At 39.3% G+C, this 25,302-nt stretch overlaps 1 protein-coding gene across 1 annotated transcript in view; it reads left to right on the forward strand.

Annotated features, from left to right (window-relative positions):
* The window catches only part of man1a1 (mannosidase, alpha, class 1A, member 1), a 169,275-nt gene that overhangs the window by 67,539 nt on the left and 76,434 nt on the right, over window positions 1-25,302 (forward strand). Inside the window, exon 4 of the mRNA XM_080882224.1 lies at window positions 4,261-4,341. Coding sequence (XP_080738350.1) covers window positions 4,261-4,341 — 81 coding nt within the window. The remainder of the gene's footprint in view (window positions 1-4,260; window positions 4,342-25,302) is intronic.

Consider the following 25,302-nt stretch of genomic DNA (forward strand, 5'->3'; position numbering starts at 1 on the left):
GCATCATCTTTTAGCTTATTAAACCTCCGCTGCCAATAGACATTAAAACGTAGGAAGAAGTATTCATTGTACTTTTGGATTACAGCTGCCTAAGTGTTAAAACAAATAATTAAATTGTAATTAGAACGAATTAGTGCTGCAATCTCCCCACTCAATCAGTCACTAAGACTTGGGGATGAAAAAAAGACAGGACACATTTTGTGTGGCACATAATTTGTTTTTTTCCCCTCCCCCTTGCAGAGTCTGTTATCCTATCTCTAGTCGACAGCAGTCACTTATGAGAGCTGTCAGTCAAGCACAAAAACTTCATCCGCCTCGGGAATCTGTTCATAAAGGACGGACGTGAGAGAGAAATTACGCTTCATTGTTCGACTACTGAGACAAATGGCTATACAACTTTAAATTTTTTGTTATTTTTCCCTCCATTAATTCTGCCCAGAAATAAATGTATTGTGTTTTTAAAGATGGCACACTTTATCTCCGGCTTTTAAGGCGGTTTTTGGTACCTAAAGATTTCTTTAAAAACTTTGGAAGTCACTTCTCTTTTTCAGGCTGCCGTACGTGTGCCCTTCAAGGTATGCAGTGCTTTATCAGCATTCTTTGTTTTTTCCTGTCAAACTTAAAAATATGCTGATGAACCAATGGTCAGAATAACTCAAATTTTGACACATACATTAAGGGATGTCCTTTGCATAAACTATAACAAAGGATTACATATTATTAACCAGGTAGTTCTTTAAAAAGTCACACAACTGTGTGTCATACATTTGAAAAAGTAATGCTTGCATACTAGACTAGTATTTATCTTGTGTTTTATAGCTAATTTGTTTGAATTTAACAATACTAAGACTCATCACTCAGAGCAATGACATTCAAATAATACTTTTTAATAATACTAATAATACTATAATACTAATTTTTGTCTAACATTGTTTATTTTATATAAAAAACTCTTTATGATCCATCTCTATGGATACATTTCTAATGCTTATTCAATTCCAGCATTTTGCTGAAAAAGCATAATATTCATAAAAATAGACAAATATCGTCATTACTATTAGACTTTACCATTAGATGTGATTTCTGTTTTCCCCGGTATCTTCTGAATAGGGTCGTTTTTAGTGTCAGAGAGATTAGTTATTCTGTCTTGGACCTCCTGAACAATTTTTGTCCATTCCAGTTAGAGCTGGGCGATATGAGATTTTTTCATATCACGATATGTTTTTTTTTTTCCATTTCAGGCGATAACGATATCTATCACGATATAAGCCAAATAACTATATTTGTAAGATTTAAATGTGCCGTTGCTCACAAGTAAAATGTGAAATAATCAGCAGCTTGTTTTTATTTAAATATTTATTTCCCATAATAAGTTCAACAGGGTAGATGTACTTAAGGAACATGAGACTTTTTCAGATAAATAAAGGCAAATATTGCAAACTACACAAAAGGCAGCCACTAAAGCGTTTAAGTTTCAAAATAGAACAAACAAAACAGACTAAATTGTCAATTCCACTTAGAAACAAAGTATTAATTCTAAAAATAAATCTTAGTTTGTTTTACAGAAGAACAGACAAAACTGACTAACTTTTGTCAATATCAAATAAACTGAGAACTAAAAGGAAATTCTCAATCTCTCCTTGTTGTATAGCTGAGCTTTTCAAACAGTTTTAACAGTTACTTTAGTCTGACAAAAGCCGAATGACGAATTAGCGCTTCCAGTCAGAGACTGAGGCTACGTCCACACGTACACGGGTATTTTTGAAAACTGAGATTTTCCGTTTTCGTTTTAAAAAATAATCCCGTCCACACATAAAGGCAGAAATGAAGGAAAACGCTGCTATGAACATGCCAAAGCAGCAGGTGGCGCTAGATTCCTAACCGTGCAGAAATAAGATAAGATAAGATAAGATAAGATAAGATAACCTTTATTAGTCCCACACGTGGGAAATTTGTTTTGTCACAGCAGGAAGTGGACAGTGCAAAAGTTATAACGCAAAAATTAGAATACAATAAGAATAAATACAGTACACAGCTGTACAGAATAGAATAAAATAATATACTATATACAGTAGAATAAAATAGAATAAAAATATACAATAAGATAAAAATAGAATACGAATGCTATATACAACTGAGTAAAAATACAATGTTGGCCAATCAGAAGTCTAGAAGCCTCGGTGGGAAAAAGTAAACAAAGCTGGGGCATAGAAGCAGAACCGAGTCGTATGTGTGGAGGGACAGTAACTGTGTGTATATGTAAGCATTTAAACACTGCAGAGAGAATTAACAGTAACAGTATTGTAGAAATTCATTTCACCGAAACAATAACGTGGCGCACAGTGTGACGCATTCACCAGTTTATTGTATTTCCAGACTTGCTTTCGGCACAATTTACAGTGCACGCTACTCTGTTTTTTGTCAGACTTGAAATAGCCGAAATACCTTCACACTACGGAACTTCTATGGCTCTTTTGTTCGACAATCTCTCCGGCGTTGGAACCATCATCTGTTTTCTCTTCGGTCACGCTCGGTTGATTTTTCTAGTCGGCACACTCATTTCCTCCATTACGCGCTGGCTCCATTACCCGCTGGCTGCTTCCCAAACAAACACACGTGCGGCTTGGCACTTGTGCTGTACGTAACAAGCCACGCGACATGACGCTGCGGCTGTGATTGGTTCGGCTCTGCGCTACTTAATTTGGATTGGCTGACCTTTTTTTTTTTTCTTTCTTTTTTTTCTTTGAGGACAAGAGCGGCGAGGTCTATCGCGATAGCTTAATTTCTCTATCGAGTAAAAGTTATATCGCGATACATATCGTTATCGTTCTATCGCCCAGCTCTAATTCCAGTGATTGTTGGAAAGTTTTCAGTTAACCATTCCTTAGTCATTGCTTTCTCAGCTGCAGTTTTCAAATATCTGTCTGGTTTTTTGAGTACAGTTGGCAGATTCCCCAAACACATAACATTAAAATCAAAGTTGATCTATGGGCAGATTGATGATCTTTCTGTTCCCACATCCAGCCAGTCAGAGCAAACTAAAGAATGGTCCTGAAAGACTTCAGGAAGTGTCTTTTTTTTAATATCAGTTTTGCTCACTAAACACTAAAGCAACATCTTGGATGGCCTGCCCACAGGGGACCGTAATGTTGGACCGATAATCCTGTTAAAATGCTCCAAAATAGAAAGGAGAGGTGTGACTCCAGGCTGTTGACTACATTTGAGCACACCTGTCAGACAGAGTGTCCACTACCCAACTGGATGACATTTAACAGTCATGGGGAAATTACCTGCAGAGATCAAAGACATTTTTGTACCAAGCTGTAAACATACTGTGAGGGTTTCTGGATTGCTGCCCGGGAACAATATGTTTCAGATGGTTTGGAAAATTTGGTGCTGGTTCTCAACTAAAAACATTCGGTAGATCCCTTCTTTAATGTACCATCCTTAGCCATACACAAAGCATGGCTAACCCTAGTTATTCAAAACTTCTGAAACTTTTAGTGAGGGAATTTCCTTCTTCTTGGTCTATCAGAGATCACTTACCAGAGTCACCCCACCCCACCCCCAATCTGGGGAAACCGAGTTCTTCCCTTTTCTGAGCTTGCCTCGAATAGTTAACATGCCTTAACTCCTTTATAAAAACCTGCCACATACCTAATGTTGTGCATTCAAGGAGTGATGCATGGAAAGGAGCATGCAGCACACATGATTTGCTTCAGTATAAATGCTCCTTGTTATCGCATCATTACATATGTCAACCGGTGTAACAGTCCTCTTTTGTCCTTGGCCAATCGTGCTTGCCAAGTGGTCCTGCGCAAGTTTCCTGAATGTCCTCCCTGCACGAGTGAACCTGATCTCACAAGATTTCCACAACCCTACTCATGCGGCGTACTCGCACGCCTCCTGAGCAGATGCTTTCATGCAAACACTTTGTGGGATAAGCCACTTTCTCTTTCATTCATCCTGGCTCAGTTCTAACACACTCATTTGGCTACTCGGTCATTCGTAGCAGCGCGGAGAAACCTGGTATTCAAATTTATTCAGCTGTTTACAGCATCAGCCAGAAAATATCTGTCTAGACTATGAAAAGCTCACCTCTGTCTACTCCTCCCTGAGGCCAAGAAGAAGCCCAGGAACGTTTCAGTTTTGAGTTGTCTGCTTTCTTAACTCACTGTTTGTGGGAAAAGAAATGTGTATTCATGAGTAGTTAGCAGTTATATTTCGTCTCATATTTCTTTTCTTTTGTCTTTGCCGCAGAATGCAGAAGTGTCGGTGTTTGAGGTGAACATCAGATTTGTTGGAGGTCTGCTGTCCGCCTACTACTTGTCTGGAAAAGAGGTAAGTAGAGAAATAAACCTTCCTCTGTTTTGCTTTTATTTATTTATTTTTCCGCCACCTCTGCACTGAATGAAACTTCGGGGAGTCTTTGGGGAATCTCAGCCTGTAGTCTGATTGATGAAACAGATGGTAGAGTGGAGACTGAATGAATTAATGTTTTCATGTGCTCAAAATCTTTGGCATTGTCCCCTTTAATAGCTGGTACAGTTAGATGTCTCCCATATTGCAGGGTGAATTTAAGTTCTTTGTGAGTACCATTGCGCCGTCATCTAGTTTGATTGATTTGCTTCCAGCCTTTCTATGGGTGGAAGATTAACTTCTGTGTTGTTGTTCTTGGATCTTGTCTTCTGTAGCGCCTTTTGGCTATTAACAGTTCTGAAAGCTGTTGTATTATTAAAGAATTGAGCAGGGAATTTGCTTATAGACAAAAAACCTTTAGAGGAACTACTGCAGGGACCAGGGCCTGAATTAAGTTCTGGAGTCACCCCCTAATGTCCTTACTTTGGTGCTGGTACTTTAGGTTTGTGGCTTACACCACCAAAATTTGTGACCAGTCAGTCTTCTGCATTACCATAGCCTTCTGGACTTTACTGGAGACCAGTGGCATTCAGCAAATCATGATTAGAAATCTATGGGAGAATTCTGAAGTGCTAATGATGGTTGGCTATCTGCTTCCAGCGAGCCATCAACAGACAAAATGGGAAAACATATCAACCAATCTGGTTGTTATGCGGACACATGCGAACATTACAGCCTCACACTACTTTCAGCTGTGTGGTGGCAGCCATGACTATCTCCCCTTTATAGTTTAATAAACATACTTTGTTTTACTTTTTCTTTGCATATTAAATCCACAGTGCAAATTAGCGCAGCATTTGTTCAGTGTTCTGGTTGGATAAGCACAGATCCTGTCTGCAATGTTGTGAAACTATGTGCAAGTGTAGTAGAAGTGCAATTTTAATAAAAACCAACCAGATTTTACTGCTGTTTTTATGTCAGTGTGGCCGAACGGCTTCAAAATAGCTGCCTGGAAGTAGAGCAGAGCGATATGACTAAAAATATTTATCACGATATACATTTGAAAATTTGCGATAACGATATAACTGACGATATAATTGACACTAGACAAAATACTTTACAACTCTACAACTTTATTAGTGCAAAAAAACAAAACAGAACATCAATGTATTTTCACTTAAACAAGAAGCTGTTTTTTATGTGCATTGAAGTTATATAAAAATGTAACAGTGCAAATGCAAATTCCTTGCTGACAGTTCAAGCGGTGCGGGTTTGTAGCTTAGCAAAGTCGTACTAAAACATCTGACAGATTTTCGAGCGCCGTGTACCACATAAAAAATTTTCGAGGTCAGTAAACACAACCAGAATTCATACATAAGGCACACGGGATAACATGCTCTACCAAAAATAGTGCTTTGTTGTGTATCTGACGGACGAAAGCTAAATCAGTTCCACACCACTGAAGTTGCAGCATTTTTACAAACCAGTTCTGGTTCATCCGTTTCATTCAATGATCCACTTTCGCCCTCCTCATTCTCCGTCGCTGCCATGCTTTTTCTGCCATGTGTGTATGAAAACAAAGGCACTGCGCAGGCGCGTTTTACCCATATTCTATCGCGATATTTCATTTTCTTATCGTTGCCCAACATTATACCGGTATTACCGTGAACGGTATGATATGGCCCAGCCCTACCTGGAAGTATTTCAGAGATGGCTTCTGAATGGAAAGGCTTGCTTCAGGAACACGTGAGCAAAATATAAGCCGAAATTGGCCAGCAGAGTATCTCACTCATGTTTACAGTGGCCTGAAAGGTGTAAGAGGCAGCATTATGCAGTTATTCAGCCTGACACAATTCTGTGAATGACTTTAAAGAGCTGCTATTTAACTCTGTTCCTATGCAGTGAGATTTATTAGCGACCTTTGCAGGAGTGGATATCAGCCAGATGGCAGAAAATGTAGGCTGATTTAAATCTCAGTTCAGTTGGGTTTCTTTATGTTCTAAAGTAATATTTCACAGACACCTGAACCATGTTTTCATTTAGTCGTTAACTTGTCTTTCACTTACTTTATTTAAGTTTGTCTCACAGTCTTTTTGGGGGGGGAAAGTTGCTGTGGCCTCTTTTAGATGAAGTTTTGGCTGTGCACAAAATTGGTTCAAGTTTGCCTTTGATGCTTTCTCCCAGATGGGCTCTGTAAGATGTTAAAGATCCTGCCAGTGAGGTTACTTTTCTTGAAAATGCGTGTTTTAACCCAAACCCTGAGATCTTCTTCCAAATCTAACCAAGTTGTTTTTGTTGCCAGACTGGAAACTTTTCTCACTTGTACAAAAATAAGGTTTAAAACAGCCATCCCTTTGTCATATGTCAGCAGACTCATTTCCCTCCTCTGTGCTGGTGTTTACATTGAAATGCACCCAGTCATGTGGTCTGAAGCAACTTTTACTTTCTTCTGTAGTAAAAGAGTGAAAGTCCAGGACACTTGGGGTCAGCGTTCTGCTTGAAAGGGAACTGAGCGGTGGTGTTCCCTCCACCCTCAGAGACTGAATATGTCCTGAAGTGTCTTAGTGCTGAAAAACTGTTTCTGCAACCTTGTTTTATGCAGGAAAAACAAGCGAGAAGGGAGATTCCTCAGGGCTTCTCACTTTACTCATAGTGCCAGACCTGTTGTGCTTGTGTGCATGTGTATAAATCTGCTCAGTGACAAGAGGCTGTGAAAATGACACCTGCTGGGTATTGCGCTACTCTGCCGATGCAGAAGTGGTGTCTTAAACTCAGTTTTTTCTTGATGCCATATCTCCTTTGTATCTTCAGCTTATGACGTTCAGTCTCTAAATGAATGATGAAGCCCCACTAAAGAACAGATAATTCTGCACATCATTACAGCCCCAAAAACCTGATACCAGCATAAGTATAGCCCATACCCCAAAGATCTTCACAGTTGATTTCTGTTTTTTAGACTGATGTCACCAAGTGGGATTTTCCTTTAAGTGGCTTCTTCATTACCGCTGACACTTCAGGAGTAATCAGTTCTTTACATGCAGGTATACACCTTAATCTACATCTTCATCTCGGCAGTGAATGAACGAGGCTTGTGAGGCTAAGCGCTTCTTTATTAGCAGAGGGAGGCGGTGTGGGCAGAAGTCAGACTGGAGAGCAAAACCCATTTCCAAGTTCAGTGAGCATTTCCATGCTTCACCACACACAGCAAATCTGGAGGAATATTTTTTTTCTTACTTGTCAAGCGTTAGATGTATGGATCATGTCATAAAACTAAACAGTAAAACTAATAAGAACAGCGAGCGCTACTTAAAGAGTGCAAAGTGGTTACGTTGTAAGAAGACAATAGTTTAATCTTTCCTACTTTGAGTCCTAAAGCTGATAACAAAGTGGGCAGTATAATACTAATGACGGTATGAGCCTATGTGTGTGTCACCATAGTAAAGCTTTTGAATAACCATATGTGAGTCATTTTTTCTTTTTTTGTTGTTGTTTTTCTTTTTTTTTATTATCCCTTAGTCATAAAAAGGTGATTGGGTATTGTCGTCACCACACCGGGTGGGTGGGTGGACAGAGTGGACACTAAAATTTGTGGACACAAAAACTTGATAAATATGTCTCCAAGGATTTTCAAATGGATACCATAAGTGTATCTATAAAAAAATCTCAAATGAGGTTGAACCTTGGTGAACTTGGCCTCAAGGTCAGAGGTCAAGTTTTATTAACTCAAGAAGGAAGTAAGCTTTGATTTTCAAATATATATTATAGGCGCAACTACTAGAAGGGTCAGGGGTAGCGCTGGCGGCCGTCAGTACATTTTTTGCCCACACGCTATTTGTCTGTGGTGGATTTGGCTACAGTGTGGCTGTGGTTCAAGAGGTAGAGCACAGGGTCAGAGGTTTGATCCCCAGCTGCTCTGGTCTGCATGTAAAATGTGCTTTGGCCAGTAACTGAACTCTAAAATTGCCCCGATTCAGCCATTAGAGTATCAATGTGTGAGGTAGAAAATGTTTGAAGGCATTAAAAAAAAAACTACCCCCCCCCCCTCATTTTTTTTTTAATGTTTTGAAAGCTGATAGCAAGCTTCCTGCATTAATCTTTATTGGCAGCCATAATAATGAGAAAATTAGAAGCTTTTGGTATCATCTGAACTGATTATCCTCTCAACATGAGCGAGACAGTGAATTGAAAACTGACCCCCCTCTTTCTCACTCACCATCACTCTTAGATCCATTTCTTTTATGAGTGTCGCTCAGTTCACCATCCTCTTCTATTTCATTGCTGCTACACAAGGTCCCATTCATTCACCTGAAGGTCAGGGTTCTCTCATGGATAGATGGACAACAGGTAGCCTTGGAGGACTGAAAGCGTGTGATAGTGAAGATGACTGAATGTGGGTAGTGGTGATGCTTTAAATGACCGTCGGTGTATGGTTGCAAAATTGCTGGGTAAAGCTGCTTTGCAGGCTTATGCTTTAAATAAACATGTTCAATTGCTCATAAATGTAAATGTCTAATCAGGCATCTAGCAGCAACTTCATTTAGTCATGGCAACATGGTTAAGATGGTGAAGTTCAAATGGAAAGGAAGTTCACGTGAGTGATTTTGAATGTAGCATGGATGTCAGAAACTGCTGATCTGCTGGGATTTTCCTGCACAACTATCTCCGGGGTTCAGAAACAGTCAGAAACAAGACACTCTAGACTGTCGCGAACTTTAACTCAAACAATCACTCATGGCAACCAAAGTTGGAGCATATCTGGATGCTCAACACACTGCAACCACTGAACATCCAAGGTATGGACATTGAGGCTGTGGACAGCTACAGGTACCTTGGTGTTCATCTGAACAATAGACTGGACTGGACTCATAACTCAGACGCCCTCTACAGGAAAGGGCAGAGCAGGCTGTACCTGCTGCGGAGACTCAGGTCGTTTGGAGTGGAGGGCCCACTCCTGAAGAAATTCTATGACTCTGTTGTGGCTTCTGCTATCTTTTATGGCGTGGTCTGCTGGGGCGGCAGCATCTCTGCTGGGGACAGGAAGAGACTGAACAGGGTGATCCGAAGGGCCAGCTCTGTTCTAGGATGCCCTCTGGACCCAGTGGAGGTGGTGAGTGACAGGAGAACGGCGGCTAAGCTGTCATCCCTGATGGACAACATCTCCCACCCCATGCAGCAGACTGTGACAGCACTGAGCAGCTCCTTCAGTGGGAGACTGCGGCACCCACGGTGTGGGACGGAGAGATTTCGCAGGTCTTTCCTCCCCACTGCTGTCAGACTCCATAATAAAGACTTTAACTGATCAAGCACACACATCCACACATGTGCAATAACACTAAGTGCAATAATCCTTTCTGTCATCGTTGTATTTTTACTCAGTTGTATATAGTATTTGTATTTGTATTCTATTTTTATCTTATTGTATATTTATTTTATTTTATTCTACTGTATATAGTATTTTATTTTATTCTATTCTGTACAGTTGTGTACTGTATTTATTCTTATTGTATTCTAATTTTTGCCTCATAACTTTTGCACTGTCCACTTCCTGCTGTGACAAAACAAATTTCCCACGTGTGGGACTAATAAAGGTTATCTTATCTTATCTTATCTTATCGGACCTTGAAGCAGAAGACCACGACTGTTAGCTAAGAACAAGAAACTCAGGCTACAGTTCACATAGACTCACTAAAACTGGACAATAGACGATTGGAAAAATCTGATGTGACTCGATTTCATCTTTTGATCATCGATTGATCATCTCAAACTGGTTTCTGGCATGACAATGAGTTCACTGTACTCAAATGACTGTCACAGTCAAATCGCATAGAGCACCCGCCCTGTCAACATGGACCTAAATCTCGGAGGAATGTTTATTGAGTCTAAAAAGCAGTTTTTAGGGCAAAGAGGGTCAAACACACTACTAGCAAGGGTGCAAATCTAATAGAAAAAAGATGTGCTCCCTGCTACAAACAAGTTAAATTCCATCCCAAAGTAAACAAACATCTATATTGTCTTACAGGTGAAGTTTAAAGCAGAAGACAGAAGAATTTGTGTTTTTCATTTTCACAGTTGGTAGGATTACAGACCTTTAATTCTTCATTTTCACCTAGCGAGGTTTTCTAGACGAGTCACTGACAGGCTTAAACTCCCACTACCCACATCTAGGTACATTATGTGGAGAGATATTTTTATAACAACTGAACACTTGATAGACATTATGTAACTTCCAATTTAGAGTAGCCAAAGAAGATACTTTTTAAAGCGAGAGGCAGCCAGGTGAATACAGAAAATAATACTGTAGATAAGATCATGACCTTACAAAGCATTCCGCCTCTTGACTTTGTCTGCATTTTCTAGTGTTGTCGTCTGAATTGAAAATGAATTCATTAGAGATAGGAGACCTTGTCAATAGCCCACTTAGCATATTCAGAAATGATCCTTTCAATTAAACAAAACCTCCCTTAAATGCATCAAAGTGTTCGCTCTGACCAGTGCAGTTGTGTGTGAGGCCTTTTATTGGTATTTTAATGTATTAGTATTAAAAAAATGCTATAGAGTGTAGTGAACAGAGATGGGCACTAACGCGTAATCTGATTACTTTTTTCGAGTAACGAGTAAAGTAAGGGATTACAATTGCAAAACAGGTCAATAGATTAATGTTAGATTACTTTAAGCACACTGCGTTACTAAAACCATGATTTTTTTGCGAGAGTGTCTCATGACAATGACGTAAGCGAGTGCGACGTTCGTGGCATCAGCTGTGTGCAGATCAACAATGGATAATATAACGAGTGCGGGAGAGAGTATGAGCGTGCAGCGTTTAAAGCGTGGAAGTACTAACCTTATGTTGAGTTTGATTCCATAAAAAGTGACAAAAACATTAGCATCCGCTCTTCACTGCGTGGGAAGAAAACCTCTTTTTACAGCGAAAAACCCCCTAAACGTGCCTGCCCTACTCCTGCTTTACAGGTGAAAATAGAGCAACAGGACCGCTGAGTCTTTGATTTTATTTAGTTTCCGCTGTGTTTTACGTGCATCTATTTGAAAGAGTGAGTGCAAACACAAAAAACTATTTTATTTTATGTGCTGGAATGTGCAGAAAATGGGTTTAATGTTAAAATGTTAAACAAATTTCTTCCAGTCAGAGAATGTTGCATATAATTTAATGTTTGCTTGATGCATAAAGTTAAAAGATTAAAACTAATAAAATAAGTTTTACAAAGAGACCTTCATTTGATTACATTTTATATGATGGATTATGCAGAAAAAGTAGAATTGGGCTGAAAGATCTATTGTTTTATTACCTATTTAGGGGATAAATAACGTTTTAAAAAGTAACTAAGTAACTAATTACTTTTGAAAATAAGTAATCAGTAAAGTAACAGGATTACTTTTTTGGGAAGTAATCAGTAATTAGTTACTGATTACTTTTTTCAAGTAACTTGACCAACACTGGTACTGACAACCTAGTGGTTGCTTTAATACATGTACGAATAAAATACAATGGTCATGTTTGAAGACTAGAGTGTATATTCAGACTTTTTACATAATGTCACACCATTATGTGACAAAACCGTTTTTTCTTCTGCTGCCTTTCAAGTATTTTACCAGTTTTTAATTCAGATGCAGTTCAGATCAAGCCACTAAACTTCTTACAGTATAGGACTGCATGTGGACATGCTTCTTCAACCCTTTTCAAACAAGTCCTGTTGACCGGTTGCAGAAATCCCTTCTCCACAGCAACTCAGATTGTCAGTTGTTGGGTCATCTAAACTGACACTGGTGAGAATTTTAAATGGATCGAGCTTTTGAAGTTTTTCACTTCTCAGTCTTGATCTTATGACCTCTGGACTCTTGCAAATGAGATTTTTAATCTCAAGAGTATTGTTGTGCCATGAAGTGAAGTTTAAGTTAATAAAAAAGTTCTAATGACCCTGAAACTAATGAGTGATCTTAGATAGCTGGCTAACCTTTGCTAATTAGAACTTACCACTGCAATAAAGAATATCCTGTCCTCCACCTCCCAAGCAGCAGAATTATTGACCCGTCTCTATTGAAAATACATGGAACGGATTCTCCAAGGGATAATGTGTAAATCTTCTTCAAAGTGGAGCTCTGGCAGGAACTTTGCTCCTGTTAGTGACTGAAATACTGCAGCAGCTGCTGTACACCTGCACATGTACAGAAATCTGTATTTTCATGTTTTAGGAAAGATTTTGAGAGTGCCTTTATTAGATGGTTACAGCTAGATGACAGGAAAGTAAAGGAGAAAGCGCCGGGAGGTGACAAGCAGGACATGGCCTGCAAAATTGAACCCAGGCTGCACAGCCTCTGTGCATGTGGTGTAAATTCCACCAGGTGAGCTGTAGGGTGTCTGATAATTGGCAGGGTTTTGCTGCATTCGTGTGGAGTGTCCAGCACTGGCCAGCATCCTGTAAAACCTTTTTTCTTCTTTTTGCCTTTCAAGGCTCCGTGACAAAAGAACTTGAATAAAATGAACTCAATACTCAAAAAAAATTAAATAACATGAAATAAAAATTAAAACAACCTTGCAAAGGCCTTCACCTGGAGATCTTAAGATGTTTTCATGTTGAGATGTTCATTGGGTGTTAAGGCTGAAGAGCCAAGAACACTCGAAAGGTCACTTTAAATGTTGAAATATCTTTTATATCAAAAAGCCTTAAATGGGAATAATTAGCTTCCCATTGTAGCTGCCGAAAACAATTAAAAGTTTAAATCTAAGGCCTGTTGGTGATTGAGCTTGGATGTGAAAACCAGTTTTTGAAAGTTTAGAAGATGAAAATAAATGAAGTGTAAGTTAAAGTCAGGTGTCATGTTTTAGGAGCATTCAACAGCTTTTATCCATTTTGGAGTCTTCGCCAGTCTCGACACCATCCTTCTTGAAAACAATCTGAACTGAAATGCATTTTGCAATTCTGCTTACAGCCTAAATTTTGGGGCAGTGGTGAGATTGTTGTCTTGACGAGTGTGATAAACCAGGAGAGAGTGGTAAAAAGTGCTAAAGATGGCCAGAAGGAGCAGATAGTAGAGCAGAGGGACTCTGTGTCTTTGGCTCTGACTCAGAAAGACTGACTCTTTGATGAAAATCTGATCAGAAAAGTACACCCGGTACTGCACCCTACTGGCAAGCTTTTAACGTCTCTGCCTGCATACAGATGTTAGGATGTGACTTCATCTACTGACGAAAGGGGGGAAAAAACAAAGTATAGAAAGGTGTGCAAAGTGTGCGGCTTCCAGTCATCTTCATAATCAAAGCTAAGTGCTTAACGTGGGGGAAAGACAAAGAAAGGACAGACTGAGTAAGAAATGTGAGCAGGTAAGCTGAGAGAGTGAGAGAACAGGAAGAAGGAAGCAGTGCATGAAGGAAGATATTGTCTGTGGGAGACCTGAAGGAAGTGTGGAAAGAGGTGATGATGGATGGAGGAACGAAACTGAAAGCAGTGATGGAAAAAGTTTGAAATAATACAAAATAGAAAATCAGGCAGCAGGTGCTGTGTCCCAGCTTCATCCACACGATAAAAGCAAAGAGAGGAATTTTGAATTGTAATGTGTAAAATTTAAATTACAGCACTGGAAGAATTAACACGTCCTCACTATGAAAATCTAATTACATTTTGCATTATTCATTGTAAGAAGAGATTTTCATCCTCTTCAAACATTTATTCCACAGTGATTAGAATGAATTGAAGTGATGAATCCTGATTATGATGAAAACTAATCCCAATCTCCTTTAGTTGTGTCTGACAGAGTAATCTGATGATTGCAGGGATGAGTGTCCCAGCTGCTTACCTCATCCCTTAAACCAACACAGATTAAACTGAAAAATCCTGTCACATGATAACAAGCCTAGACACTCGACTCTCGGGTGTGTCATGTACCTCTTTTAAAGACAGATGCCAAAAATAATCATATTTATCTAAAAGTAATGTAAAAAAATGATCCTGTTGTCTTTGCAGCTTTGCTTGTAGAAGACAGAGCATCCACACACTCACGTGATATTCAAATGTAATGGTGCAGAATGGGACCAAACTATCCTGACATTGACAGTATAGGTGGTGTTAGGAAATAGGGCCTTAGTAATGGTTAAAAAAGGGGGTATGTGTAGTTGACGATTTAGTGTTGCTGTATTATCATTTCAAGGTATCAAAAATGGGAAGCATCATGGTCATAGTGTGCAGGTATTGGTGGTTGCTTCAGTTGCTTGCCTCTGAAGTTAAGAGAAGTCAAGAGGAGCCCCTTTGCTCTTCCACCAGCAGGCTTTTCATTCGATATTGCTAAAGGTCTCTGGTCTCCATGTTGCCGCTTGTCACTTCCTGTGTGGACATCCCTTAAAGTAGGGATTATACATGGTTGGACATCTACAGAAACAGGTGAATAGTCTCTCCTGTTTTAGTTGTTTCAGTCTGACAGAAAGGGGCATACATAGTTGGTGCTAGAGCAGGGCGATATGGCCAAAAATATTTATCACGATATATATTTGAAAATTTGCGATAACGATATAACTGACGATATAATTGATGCGAGACAAAATACAACTCCACAACATTACTAGCGCAAAAAGACAACCTTCCATTTATTTTCACTTCAACAAGAAGCTGGTTTTTATGTACATTAAAGCTTTATAAAAATGTAACAGTGCAAATGCAAATTCCTTGCTGAAAGTTTAACCAAAAGGCATTTCCAGTAGAAATGTGCTGACATATCCTGAGCATAACCATGTATAATATCCACTGAAGTTAAAAAGAGGTGCTTTGCAACATTAAACTGCAGTGTGCAGTACATATTTTTTGGACCATAAGGTGCACGGGATTATAAGGCACATTAAGAAAAACAAAGCAGTCAGATAAATCAAACTTTATTAAACTCATTCTTCTTGCTTCCTCCACTTCTGTACCATTGATTCATTAATGTTGAATTCTCTGGCAGCTGCTCTATTCCCATGTTGTTGCAGTATAGTAATGACTAACCTCGTATTGTGGATGGATTATCTCAGTTGTTCTCCTGACTGAAGATTGGTCCTTTTACAGCATCCTGCCATGCGATTGCATTTGTCTCTAACCATGAAGAACCTTCACGTTAACTTTTATAAGTGGAAAAGTGTTAGTGTTCGTCCTCCAGCTTCACTGTTTATGTTATGCTAACATAGCTGTGTCGCTAGCGATCACGTAGCACATCATTATATACCAGCTAGCCCAACTTCAGTAACCCTACAAACGTCACTGCTGTTTAGTTTCCTGTCTTCATTTATGTTGGAAGTGATAGCAGAGATGTACGTTTGAATTTTTTCAGAAATCTCTCAGTCAGAACATGCTATATCATGCTTAGGTAACTAGCGAAACTAGCAAGCTAACTTCCGCTAGCTTCCTGCTAACTTCTAACTCCGTTAAATGTAATAAATTTTGTTTTAATGGATGCCTGGAAGCTAAACTTCATAGTTACACCTGGTAAAGCAGCAATGCTGATCGTTTTACTAAAGATGAAAGAATTTAGACAGTTTTTAACGCTCAGTGATGCTGCAGTGTTGTTTGACCTGAAGCATATGGAGTTTAGGACCCAGATTACTCCCAGATTTAAGAGCATCTTAGTCCGACAAATACGACAATAACGACGGCCGCTTGCATGTTCTGCAAAAAAAATGTGCTTTGTTGTGTATCTGATGGACAAACACCAAACCAGTTCCACATCACAGAAGTTGCACCATTTTTACAAACCAATTCTGGTTCATCTGTTTCACTCAACAATCGGCCATGTGCGTATGAAAACAAAGGCACTGCGCATGCGCGTTTTTACTCCCATTCTATCGCGATATTTTATTTTCCTATCGTTGCCTAACATTATACCGGTATTACCGTGAACGGTATAATATGGCCCAGCCCTAGTTGGTGCATTATAGGGTATTGTCTTTGCATATGTCCACATGGAGCCTCTCTCTTGGTCTAATAACAAAAGTTATGTCAATCGGCTACAATTGTTGGAATAGTGTGGAAGCTACACTGTTAATCGTACCCATGTGAGAATAATGCTTCTTTCAGCTGCTTCCTTATTCACACACCAGGCGGCACACTGTGGTACTGGATGGTCGACCCCAAAGGAATTTGTGTCTCCTTCCGGTCTCAAACCAGAGCTCTTCGGTGCGTTGGGCAAACTTGCAAAGCATTGAGTGCATTTTCATCCTGTGTCTGTACTCGGGCCTCGCTCTGCCCTAAACCTAACTGAGTAGTATTTCCAGCTGTGTAAAAGCATCTCAACTAGACACTGCTGTTGTGTTCTCATAGGAAAAGGAACAGTTTTAGATAACATCCTGTCAAAAATAAACACTTCTAACTGCTTAAAAGCTTCTCACCCAGATGATCTTAATCTCAATTATGAGATATATGAGTGGGTATTTGTGACAGGGTTCTACTTAGTGCTGCTTTCTTATAACTTAGCCATTTGTCTGGAGAAGCATTAGCTGTCTGGCCTCCCCCCCTGCATTATTGAAAGCACTTGATTGTTTCATGGATCTCAATGGCATCGAACAACAGAAATTAGCTGAACATTGGGTTCCTCTTGCCAGGCCTTGATTCATTTCCTGAAAGGTTTTATTGTCACTGATTGATCCGATGGCACAAGAAGCTGGGCGGCCTGGCTTGGGATAGCACAAAACGCCTTTGCCAATTCCTTCAACTAAATTATAGGTCTCCATTAAGATAAGTTTTCCCCAAGTATATTCACAAATTTTAGCAACACTCTAATCTCCAGTCTTTCACTCTGATACTCAGCCTTTGTGATCCAATCAAACAGTTAAAGCTGCTTGAAATAGCCTGTGAGTGAGCTGAAATCAGGCTCCTTGGCGCTTTTATTAATAATTTTCAGTAAGCCTTGCCCATATTTCAGAGTCATTAAATAATACTAGCATTACTCTCATGCAGACTGTGAAATCAGTTACAAAATCACTATTACCAGGTTATTGCTTAACATAATTTGTTTGGTTTGTCACTTTTCTATCTCTGTTATTTAGGTAGAAACCAGGTTTACACAAGTCAGGATTAATCTTTATCTTATAATTCTTGCAGGACTACATAGAAATACACACAATGTTTATCCTTAATAATATGTTAAGTCAATATGAAGAAATGTGGACTGCCTCAACAGAGAACAGGCATGTTCACTTCCTGCATTTAAACACTGCGCCTCATGATGACAAGTACAAGAGTCTATAAGTGCTGTTTTGCTTATAATAACATTTCTCCCAGCCAGTAGCTGACAGTCAGTCGTTCTAATATGACATGAATGCAGCATTACACAGAAAATAGAAACGAGGCAAGATCAAGGCAGAGAAACGAGGAGGCACTCTGAAAGAGGCTCAAAGAGGAGTTGGCAGTCCCTAAGCTAAAGTTGAGAAACAGCAGGAAGTCTAGATGTGCACTTTTTTTTATGTTATTCGGACATATGGCTGACAAGGCGGTAATTTGAATAGCTGCTTCCTTAAAAAAAAAAAAAAGGGAAAAAAAAGATTTTTGTGGCTTCTTTCATTTTTTTTTTCAAATTTTCTTAAAAAAAAACCCATCTTCCAAGCAGCTTCTTCACAGATGTTAGCCCAGCAAATAAAGAACAGAAGCAAATAAAAACAGCTGTAATTACTATGCTTACCTCTGTGCTAGCCCTTATTAGCCCTGGGCTTGGAACACTCATGTGACTTGTAATAGCAGATAGTTTATCCCAAAGTCCGACTCGTGGTGGGCAACAAAGCAATTGAATGTTTATTGCATAAGCAGAATTAAACTAGATGTCTGCCATCAGCAATCTTAAAATGTTCATTCAAGGCTGTATTGTTGAAGCATGACTCATAATCCAGCATTTAATGACATCCCTGGGTTAATAATAACAAATAAAATTAGGGATGTGTTTTTAATCTGGGGTTTAGGTTAGTGCATGGCTAAGCAGTACAAGTTTTTCATTGACATATTAAAATCAAAATATTATCAGAGTTTGCTCATACACTCCACCTTCTTGGGTTTTTAACTCCAGACTCCCTCTGGCATTTCTTTATATTGTAATGTTCCCTTATAATATATAATGTAATCAACTGATATGTGTCCAGTCATTTCCCTCATTTAGTACCAATGAGGATGTGCTCGGCTGCGGCAAATCTACTTTTCTGGTTGTTGGATGGAGAGAGAGTCATGTCCAAACAGAGGTCCTGTGTTAAAAACAACAAATGAGATGATGATGTGAAGGTGTGGAGATAAAAAGAATGTGCTCCTGCTGTTAGCCAGAGGCTCAGACAATGAGAAATACATCCGAAGAAGAAGAAGAGCAAATATAGTTACGATAGGTGGCTGGCGTGAGAAAATAGAGGAAGGATGATTGTTTGGGACCAGGAATGAGACGGGAAGCTGCAGATAACAGGCTGTTTTGTTTTTGTTTGTTGTTTTTTATTTTAATCTAGTTATTCAGGAAGTACAGTAGTCAAAAAACCTCTGTGTTCACTTGGATTTTCCTGACCTATAACATGTCTGCTGATTTCCAGCTCCATATTTTTATTGTTGGAACCCATTAGATTAGCTTTGTACAATCCACAGATCAAAATAATCCTTATTTGTCTTATACTGAGCCTTTGTGCTGCCTCAGTCTTTATCCTCTGTTTGAAACAAGCAGCTTATATGATAAGTTTATGGTGCTTTTGTCTATACCTAAGTCATTTTATCTAAAGTTCGGAGTCTAGTGTATCAGGGGCAGTCTTGCCCATGGATACTTTGCCACATGAACAGGAGGAGCTAAGGATTAATCCACGGGCCTTCTGATTGGTAGATGACCTGCTCTACCACCTGACCCATAACCAGCCCAATCATCACAATGCATCCATCACTATATGAGGCAAAGAATGATGCTGCATGAATGTGTGTGTGTGGGTTACAGTGACTTTAGATGTACAAAAAAACACCAGTCCTTGGTAATAGAATATACAGTACATATCAGTAAATATGGAAAATCACAGTAGGTCCCCTTTAAGGTCATATCGGATTGTTTAACCCACTTAAAGCCTTTGATTAAAAAAAATGAAAAAATGAATCAGACAGAAGATGAAGCCAAATGGAGTGATCGAACATAGACGGCGGAGAAAAACTCAATTTATGGATTGAACTGGAAGCAACGTGGATACCTACAGACAGGAGCGCACATGCGCGCACTCACACACACACACACACACACATAACAAAGCCAAAGCAATCCACATTGATAGACCGCCTCCTGAGACTGTGACTTCCCATCAGACTCCCATCGAGCGTGACACACAAACACACACACCCACTACCACAGCTTTCCATTTACCTCATCTCACTTCATTGTGCTGCCACAAAACAGAAGGAAGAGAGAGATAGAAAGCTGGCTGGATATCATTTTATTTCACATTTCATTCAATCAGTGTTTTATTTTTGTTGTGTGTTCAGTAAGGCTCTTAAACAGTCAAGGTTCAGGTTTGATTTCCATTGGGACCTGCGATTCTAAAAATACTGGCAGGCATGGCACAGTAGGGCACTGTACCTAGACTTAAAAGCATCCAATAAATGGTGAAACCTTGTGTAATTGCTATGAATGTGAAAGTGTAGGGCTCTTGTCTAAATGGATCCATGAAACCCTGCAAAAAAGCACCCCGTTTTATATCTGCATTTGTCTGTTTTTTATGTATTTATTCATTTTTAAAAAATGTAAATATAAAGAGATTCGTAGGCACTGAGGAAGTTTGATTCAGTTTATTAAAAACTATTTTGTGTATGTGTTTTCATCCCCATGTTCAGACCGTGTTGGGTATTGAGGGTTCATTTTAAAGTTGTAAGACATCATATGACTGGATTATGTGAATCTGAATAGGTTTTGTTGTTAATACAGTAACACCTATTTGTAAAGCTCACCAGCTACACAAGCCATTAAAACCCTGACTGCTGGAGTATTTTTTAAGAACTGCAGCTTATGAGCCTGAGAGGTTTCAGTATATTCAAAGATTCCTAACAAACTGTATAGATTTTTAGAGAGTGCCAGGTTAAACCAGTTGAACTTAAATTCTTTTTTATTATTTTAGCCCATAAGCCATTTCCCCAGTTCTCTGCCAGTCTACTGCAATCTCTCCAGATATCATTACAACAACTATGATGGTTATTTTGTAAGCAACGTTTAGTTCAAACTCCTCATGTGAAGAAAAATGTAAAATGGAGCAGACTGGCTGATGGACGTAACCAAAATTCATCCTGCTGTTGGTCCTTTAGCTTACCTGTTGCTCTGCAGGTGACAGAGGTCACAACAAACACAAAACTTCTTTTGTAGTATGCTGTAACTGTTAAAAACAATAAGAACCCCTATCATCATCCTGCTGAACTCAAGTGCATCCCCATAACATCAACACTGGTTGAATTCCCACAACTCCCCTTTTTGTGTAGCCAAAAACCAGCCGACTCCACACAAACAGTGGGGGACCACAGGTAGTGCATTAGTTTGACACACCGCACTGATCAGCCTTTGAATGTCAATAAGTAGAAGATAATTGTTGTTCAGTTTTGAAAATGATCTTGTGTGTGTCCAATCCCAGAGAGAATTAGCCTCGTGGTGCTGCTCTGCTCCATCAGAGGTACTTCTCAGGTGGTTGAATTGGTTTGGAAATCATCTCTCAAACCATCTGATATGACAAGAGAGAATATTTTGTCCAATAACTCCCTCCAAAAGATGGCAGTCTGTGACATTTACAGCCAATTCGTTATTTTGATGGGCACACGTGCAGTATATAAAGAAAGATGTAGACGTATGATCACTACCTGACTCTGGTACACACAGAAGCAGGCAGGGACAAGCTCATTGACACAAAGCCACCCAGGGTGTAATCCCATCTCTGACCTCTCGCTGTGCAGGTCAGCACACAGCGCTATTGACCACTGACAGGTGAGACATCCACAACACACACAAACACACACACACGCACACACAGGGTAATACATTGTGTTGGGCGGAGCTGGCAGACAGCTTCTATCTTCTGTCCTCAGGAAATCCATTTCACTCACTGAGAAAATTGGCTTTGCTGGAGGGGACGGAAAGAGAAAAACAGCTCCCCCCTCATCCCTTTCCCCTTTTGGCCATCTCTACTTTCCTCCCAAGTAAAGCCCCTTACATATCTACACACATTCACACACATACACAGCCGAGTAAAGGTTATTCACCAAGCGTAGAGAATGGATATTCTTCTGGATATCTATCTTAATCTCTTTTTAGACCGGTCTAATCTGCGCTGAGGAAAGAGAGCAGGGCTACAGTTGGAGAGAGAAGGATTGAGGACAGAGGAAGGGAAGGAGAGGTGTCAAACTAGCGTGATACACTATTTTGTGTCCATTTCCATAGTAACCCTAGTTGACTTGTTCTTTTTCTCAATCAGATTAATCTCTTTAATTATTGTTGTTATTTGCAAACCTGTGAATCATGAGGCAAGAGTGTTAAAGGTTTACCTGTCAAACACCCACCTAACATTTACCGCTGCTGTTTTTTTTTTTTTTTTAGATGTTTTCAACTCTGTAGTTGTACCAACCAAACCATTTTTATCATGTAATGTTAGGTAGACAATTTAACCAGTAATCATAGGAAGTTTACAGGTAATTTGTTTTAGATTGAGTTTTTATGGTTGTATCATTGAACGTGCACATTACAACACTTGGAAATAACTGCTGTGGTAACCGGCAACAATGTTATTTTTAGATCAATTTGAACCACTTACCTTTGAATTTATGGCCAATTTATCTGGAGTGTGGTGTACTTATAAGGGAGCACGTCAACAGTAGTATACACATTGTTTTCAGCAAGTCACTTTGCTCTCTGTTAGTGTCCATTTAATGGGCAAGTGGGAAAAAGGTGCAAACGTAGGATCATTGTTGGACATGAGTAAAACGTCTAACAATGCAGGTTAAATAAAACAGATGCTGAAGAATCTGTTATACCTGGTTTGGGGTGCTACAGCTCAGTCCACGTTTTATTTTGGACTCTACTGAGCCTTCACTTACAGGTCAAAATAACCTTATTTATCCTCCCTATTATCCTCACATAAAGCCTTCCTTCTTATTGGCTGCCTCTCTCAAACAGAAGGTGGGTGGGAGTAGAGCTGGGCGATAGAACGATAACGATATGTATCGCGATATAACTTTTACTCGATAGAGAAATTAAGCTATCGCGATAGACCTCGCCGCTCCTGTCCTCTTAAAAAAAAAAAAAAAAAAAAAAAAAGGTCAGCCAATCCAAATCAAGTAGCGCAGAGCCGAACCAATCACAGCCGCAGCGTCACGTCGCGTGGCTTGTTACGTACAGCACAAGTGCCAAGCCGCACGTGTGTTTGTTTGGGAAGCAGCCAGCGGGTAATGGAGCCAGCGCGTAATGGAGGAAATGAGTGTGCCGACTAGAAAAATCAACCGAGCGTGACCGAAGAGAAAACAGATGATGGTTCCAATGCCGGAGAGATTGTCGAACGGAAGAGCCATAGAAGTTCCGTAGTGTGAAGGTATTTCGGCTATTTCAAGTCTGACAAAAAACAGAGTAGCGTGCACTGTAAATGTGCCGAAAGCAAGTCTGGAAATACAATAAACTGGTGCATGCGTCACACTGTGCGCCACGTTATTGTTTCGGTGAAATGAATTTCTACAATACTGTTACTGTTAATTCTACTCTCTGCAGTGTTTAAATGCTTACATATACACACAGTTACTGTCCCTCCACACATACGACTCGGTTCTGCTTCTATGCCCCAGCTTTGTTTACTTTTTCCCACCGAGGCTTCTAGACTTCTGATTGGCCAACATTTCTGCACGGTTAGGAATCTAGCGCCACCTGCTGCTTTGGCATGTTCATAGCAGCGTTTTCCTTCATTTCTGCCTTTATGTGTGGACGGGATTATTTTTTAAAACGAAAACGGAAAATCTCCGTTTTCAAAAATACCCGTGTACGTGTGGACGTAGCCTCAGTGTCTGACTGGAAGCGCTAATTCGTCATTCGGCTTTTGTCAGACTAAAGTAACTGTTAAAACTGTTTGAAAAGCTCAGCTATACAACAAGGAGAGATTGAGAATTTCCTTTTAGTTCTCAGTTTATTTGATATTGACAAAAGTTAGTCAGTTTTGTCTGTTCTTCTGTAAAACAAACTAAGATTTATTTTTAGAATTAATATTTTGTTTCTAAGTGGAATTGACAATTTAGTCTGTTTCGTTTGTTCTATTTTGAAACTTAAACGCTTTAGCGGCTGCCTTTTGTGTAGTTTGCAATATTTGCCTTTATTTATCTGAAAAAGTCTCATGTTCCTTAAGTACATCTACCCTGTTGAACTTATTATGGGAAATAAATATTTAAATAAAAACAAGCTGCTGATTATTTCACATTTTACTTGTGAGCAACGGCACATTTAAATCTTACAAATATAGTTATTTGGCTTATATCGTGATAGATATCGTTATCGCCTGAAATGAAAAAAACATATCGTGATATGAAAAAATCTCATATCGCCCAGCTCTAGGTGGGAGTGGTATGTGGTTAATATGTGAGATGATTAAATTACAGACCCCCTCTCAGGCTGTGTGTGTAATACAAAAATGCACACTGAGTGAAAAATAGTTTTACTATAAACAACTTAAAGATGCTCAGTTATACAAGGAAAGCAGAAAATGTTTACACCATTACATTGCCTGTTTGATGAGCAAATTTGTTGCGATTCAGCTTCCCGTTGACCCACCAGCTGATAAACTGAGTGATCCCAGCTCTACCTACCCAGTTATCAGTTTTAGTCATCATCCCTGTCTGGTGGCCCACACCAGTTTTCCACTTGTCAGGACACAGTAATCACACCATAGCCTAAAAGCCTTCAGTAGGTCAGCTAACACAGAAACAAAGGTAGTGTTGTGCGTTTCTGTCGTCTCTCTCATTGGCTGTACTTTCCATGAGCGAAACAGGAACACTATTAATACCACAAATTGATGGTTATCAAAAACACTCATTGGCTATGATTAAAGGAGTAAAGGGGTTTGCAGCTCATTCTGTTTGTAACACTACTGAAGTTTAATAATGTATGAGTTATAAAAAATAGGCACCAAAGTCCTGCAAAACATAAATATTTAGGGTTTCACTGTAAAGCTGTATTCTTATGTGATCTTTAATGGGAAGGTTAAAAAATAGCCAAATTAAAAATGCAACCACACAAGTCAAATCACACGTGTTAAAGGTGAACCATGTTGTGACGCTTCCAACAACTTAAGTGAATCAGCAGTATACATGAAAGTGATGAAATTGATTATCATCCCACCATAAGACAATTGATCAGCAGAAGGCTGTAAAAAGGATTGGCAATTAAGTAGTGCAAGATTTTTCAGCACGTCACTCTGATCTGGTTTTTATATTGTATGTTGAGGCTAAAATTAATGTAGTTCATGGTGATGTTAGTGCTTCACAGTGAAGTGGTAACAAATTGGAGTGGATAAAAAGCTAACAGGGTAGTCGGATAAAATTATGCAACATAATAATGTTCACGAACAGCAAGAAAAAGTAACACAAGCAGATGCTTTAAAGGGGTGAAATAAGGCCGTGTAAAATGAAATACACTGACAATAAGGGAGCAATATTTAAATGAATTGAAGACAAAGCAGATAATATTTTTTGTCAGTAAATCTAAGCCCAACATAAATTTAATGTATGATTTTTCAGTCTCCAGCCTGATGTTGACATGTGCCGTTGAGATATTTCAAATCTAATCGCAACAATGTTTTTTAATTTAATGGGAATCGGTACTGGAAGTATAGAGGAAAGCTGTGTGGAGGCATTTATGTAGAAATTTTACATTTTAGATTTTGATTTTTTAGTGAGTTTCCACTTCTAATCATTACATCATAATGCTATGAACAAGGTAGCAGAGTTGAGTGTCCATGTTTCC

This window comes from Rhamphochromis sp. 'chilingali' (genome assembly GCF_963969265.1).
Source record: "Rhamphochromis sp. 'chilingali' genome assembly, chromosome: 5".
Classification (NCBI taxonomy): Eukaryota; Metazoa; Chordata; class Actinopteri; order Cichliformes; family Cichlidae; genus Rhamphochromis; species Rhamphochromis sp. 'chilingali'.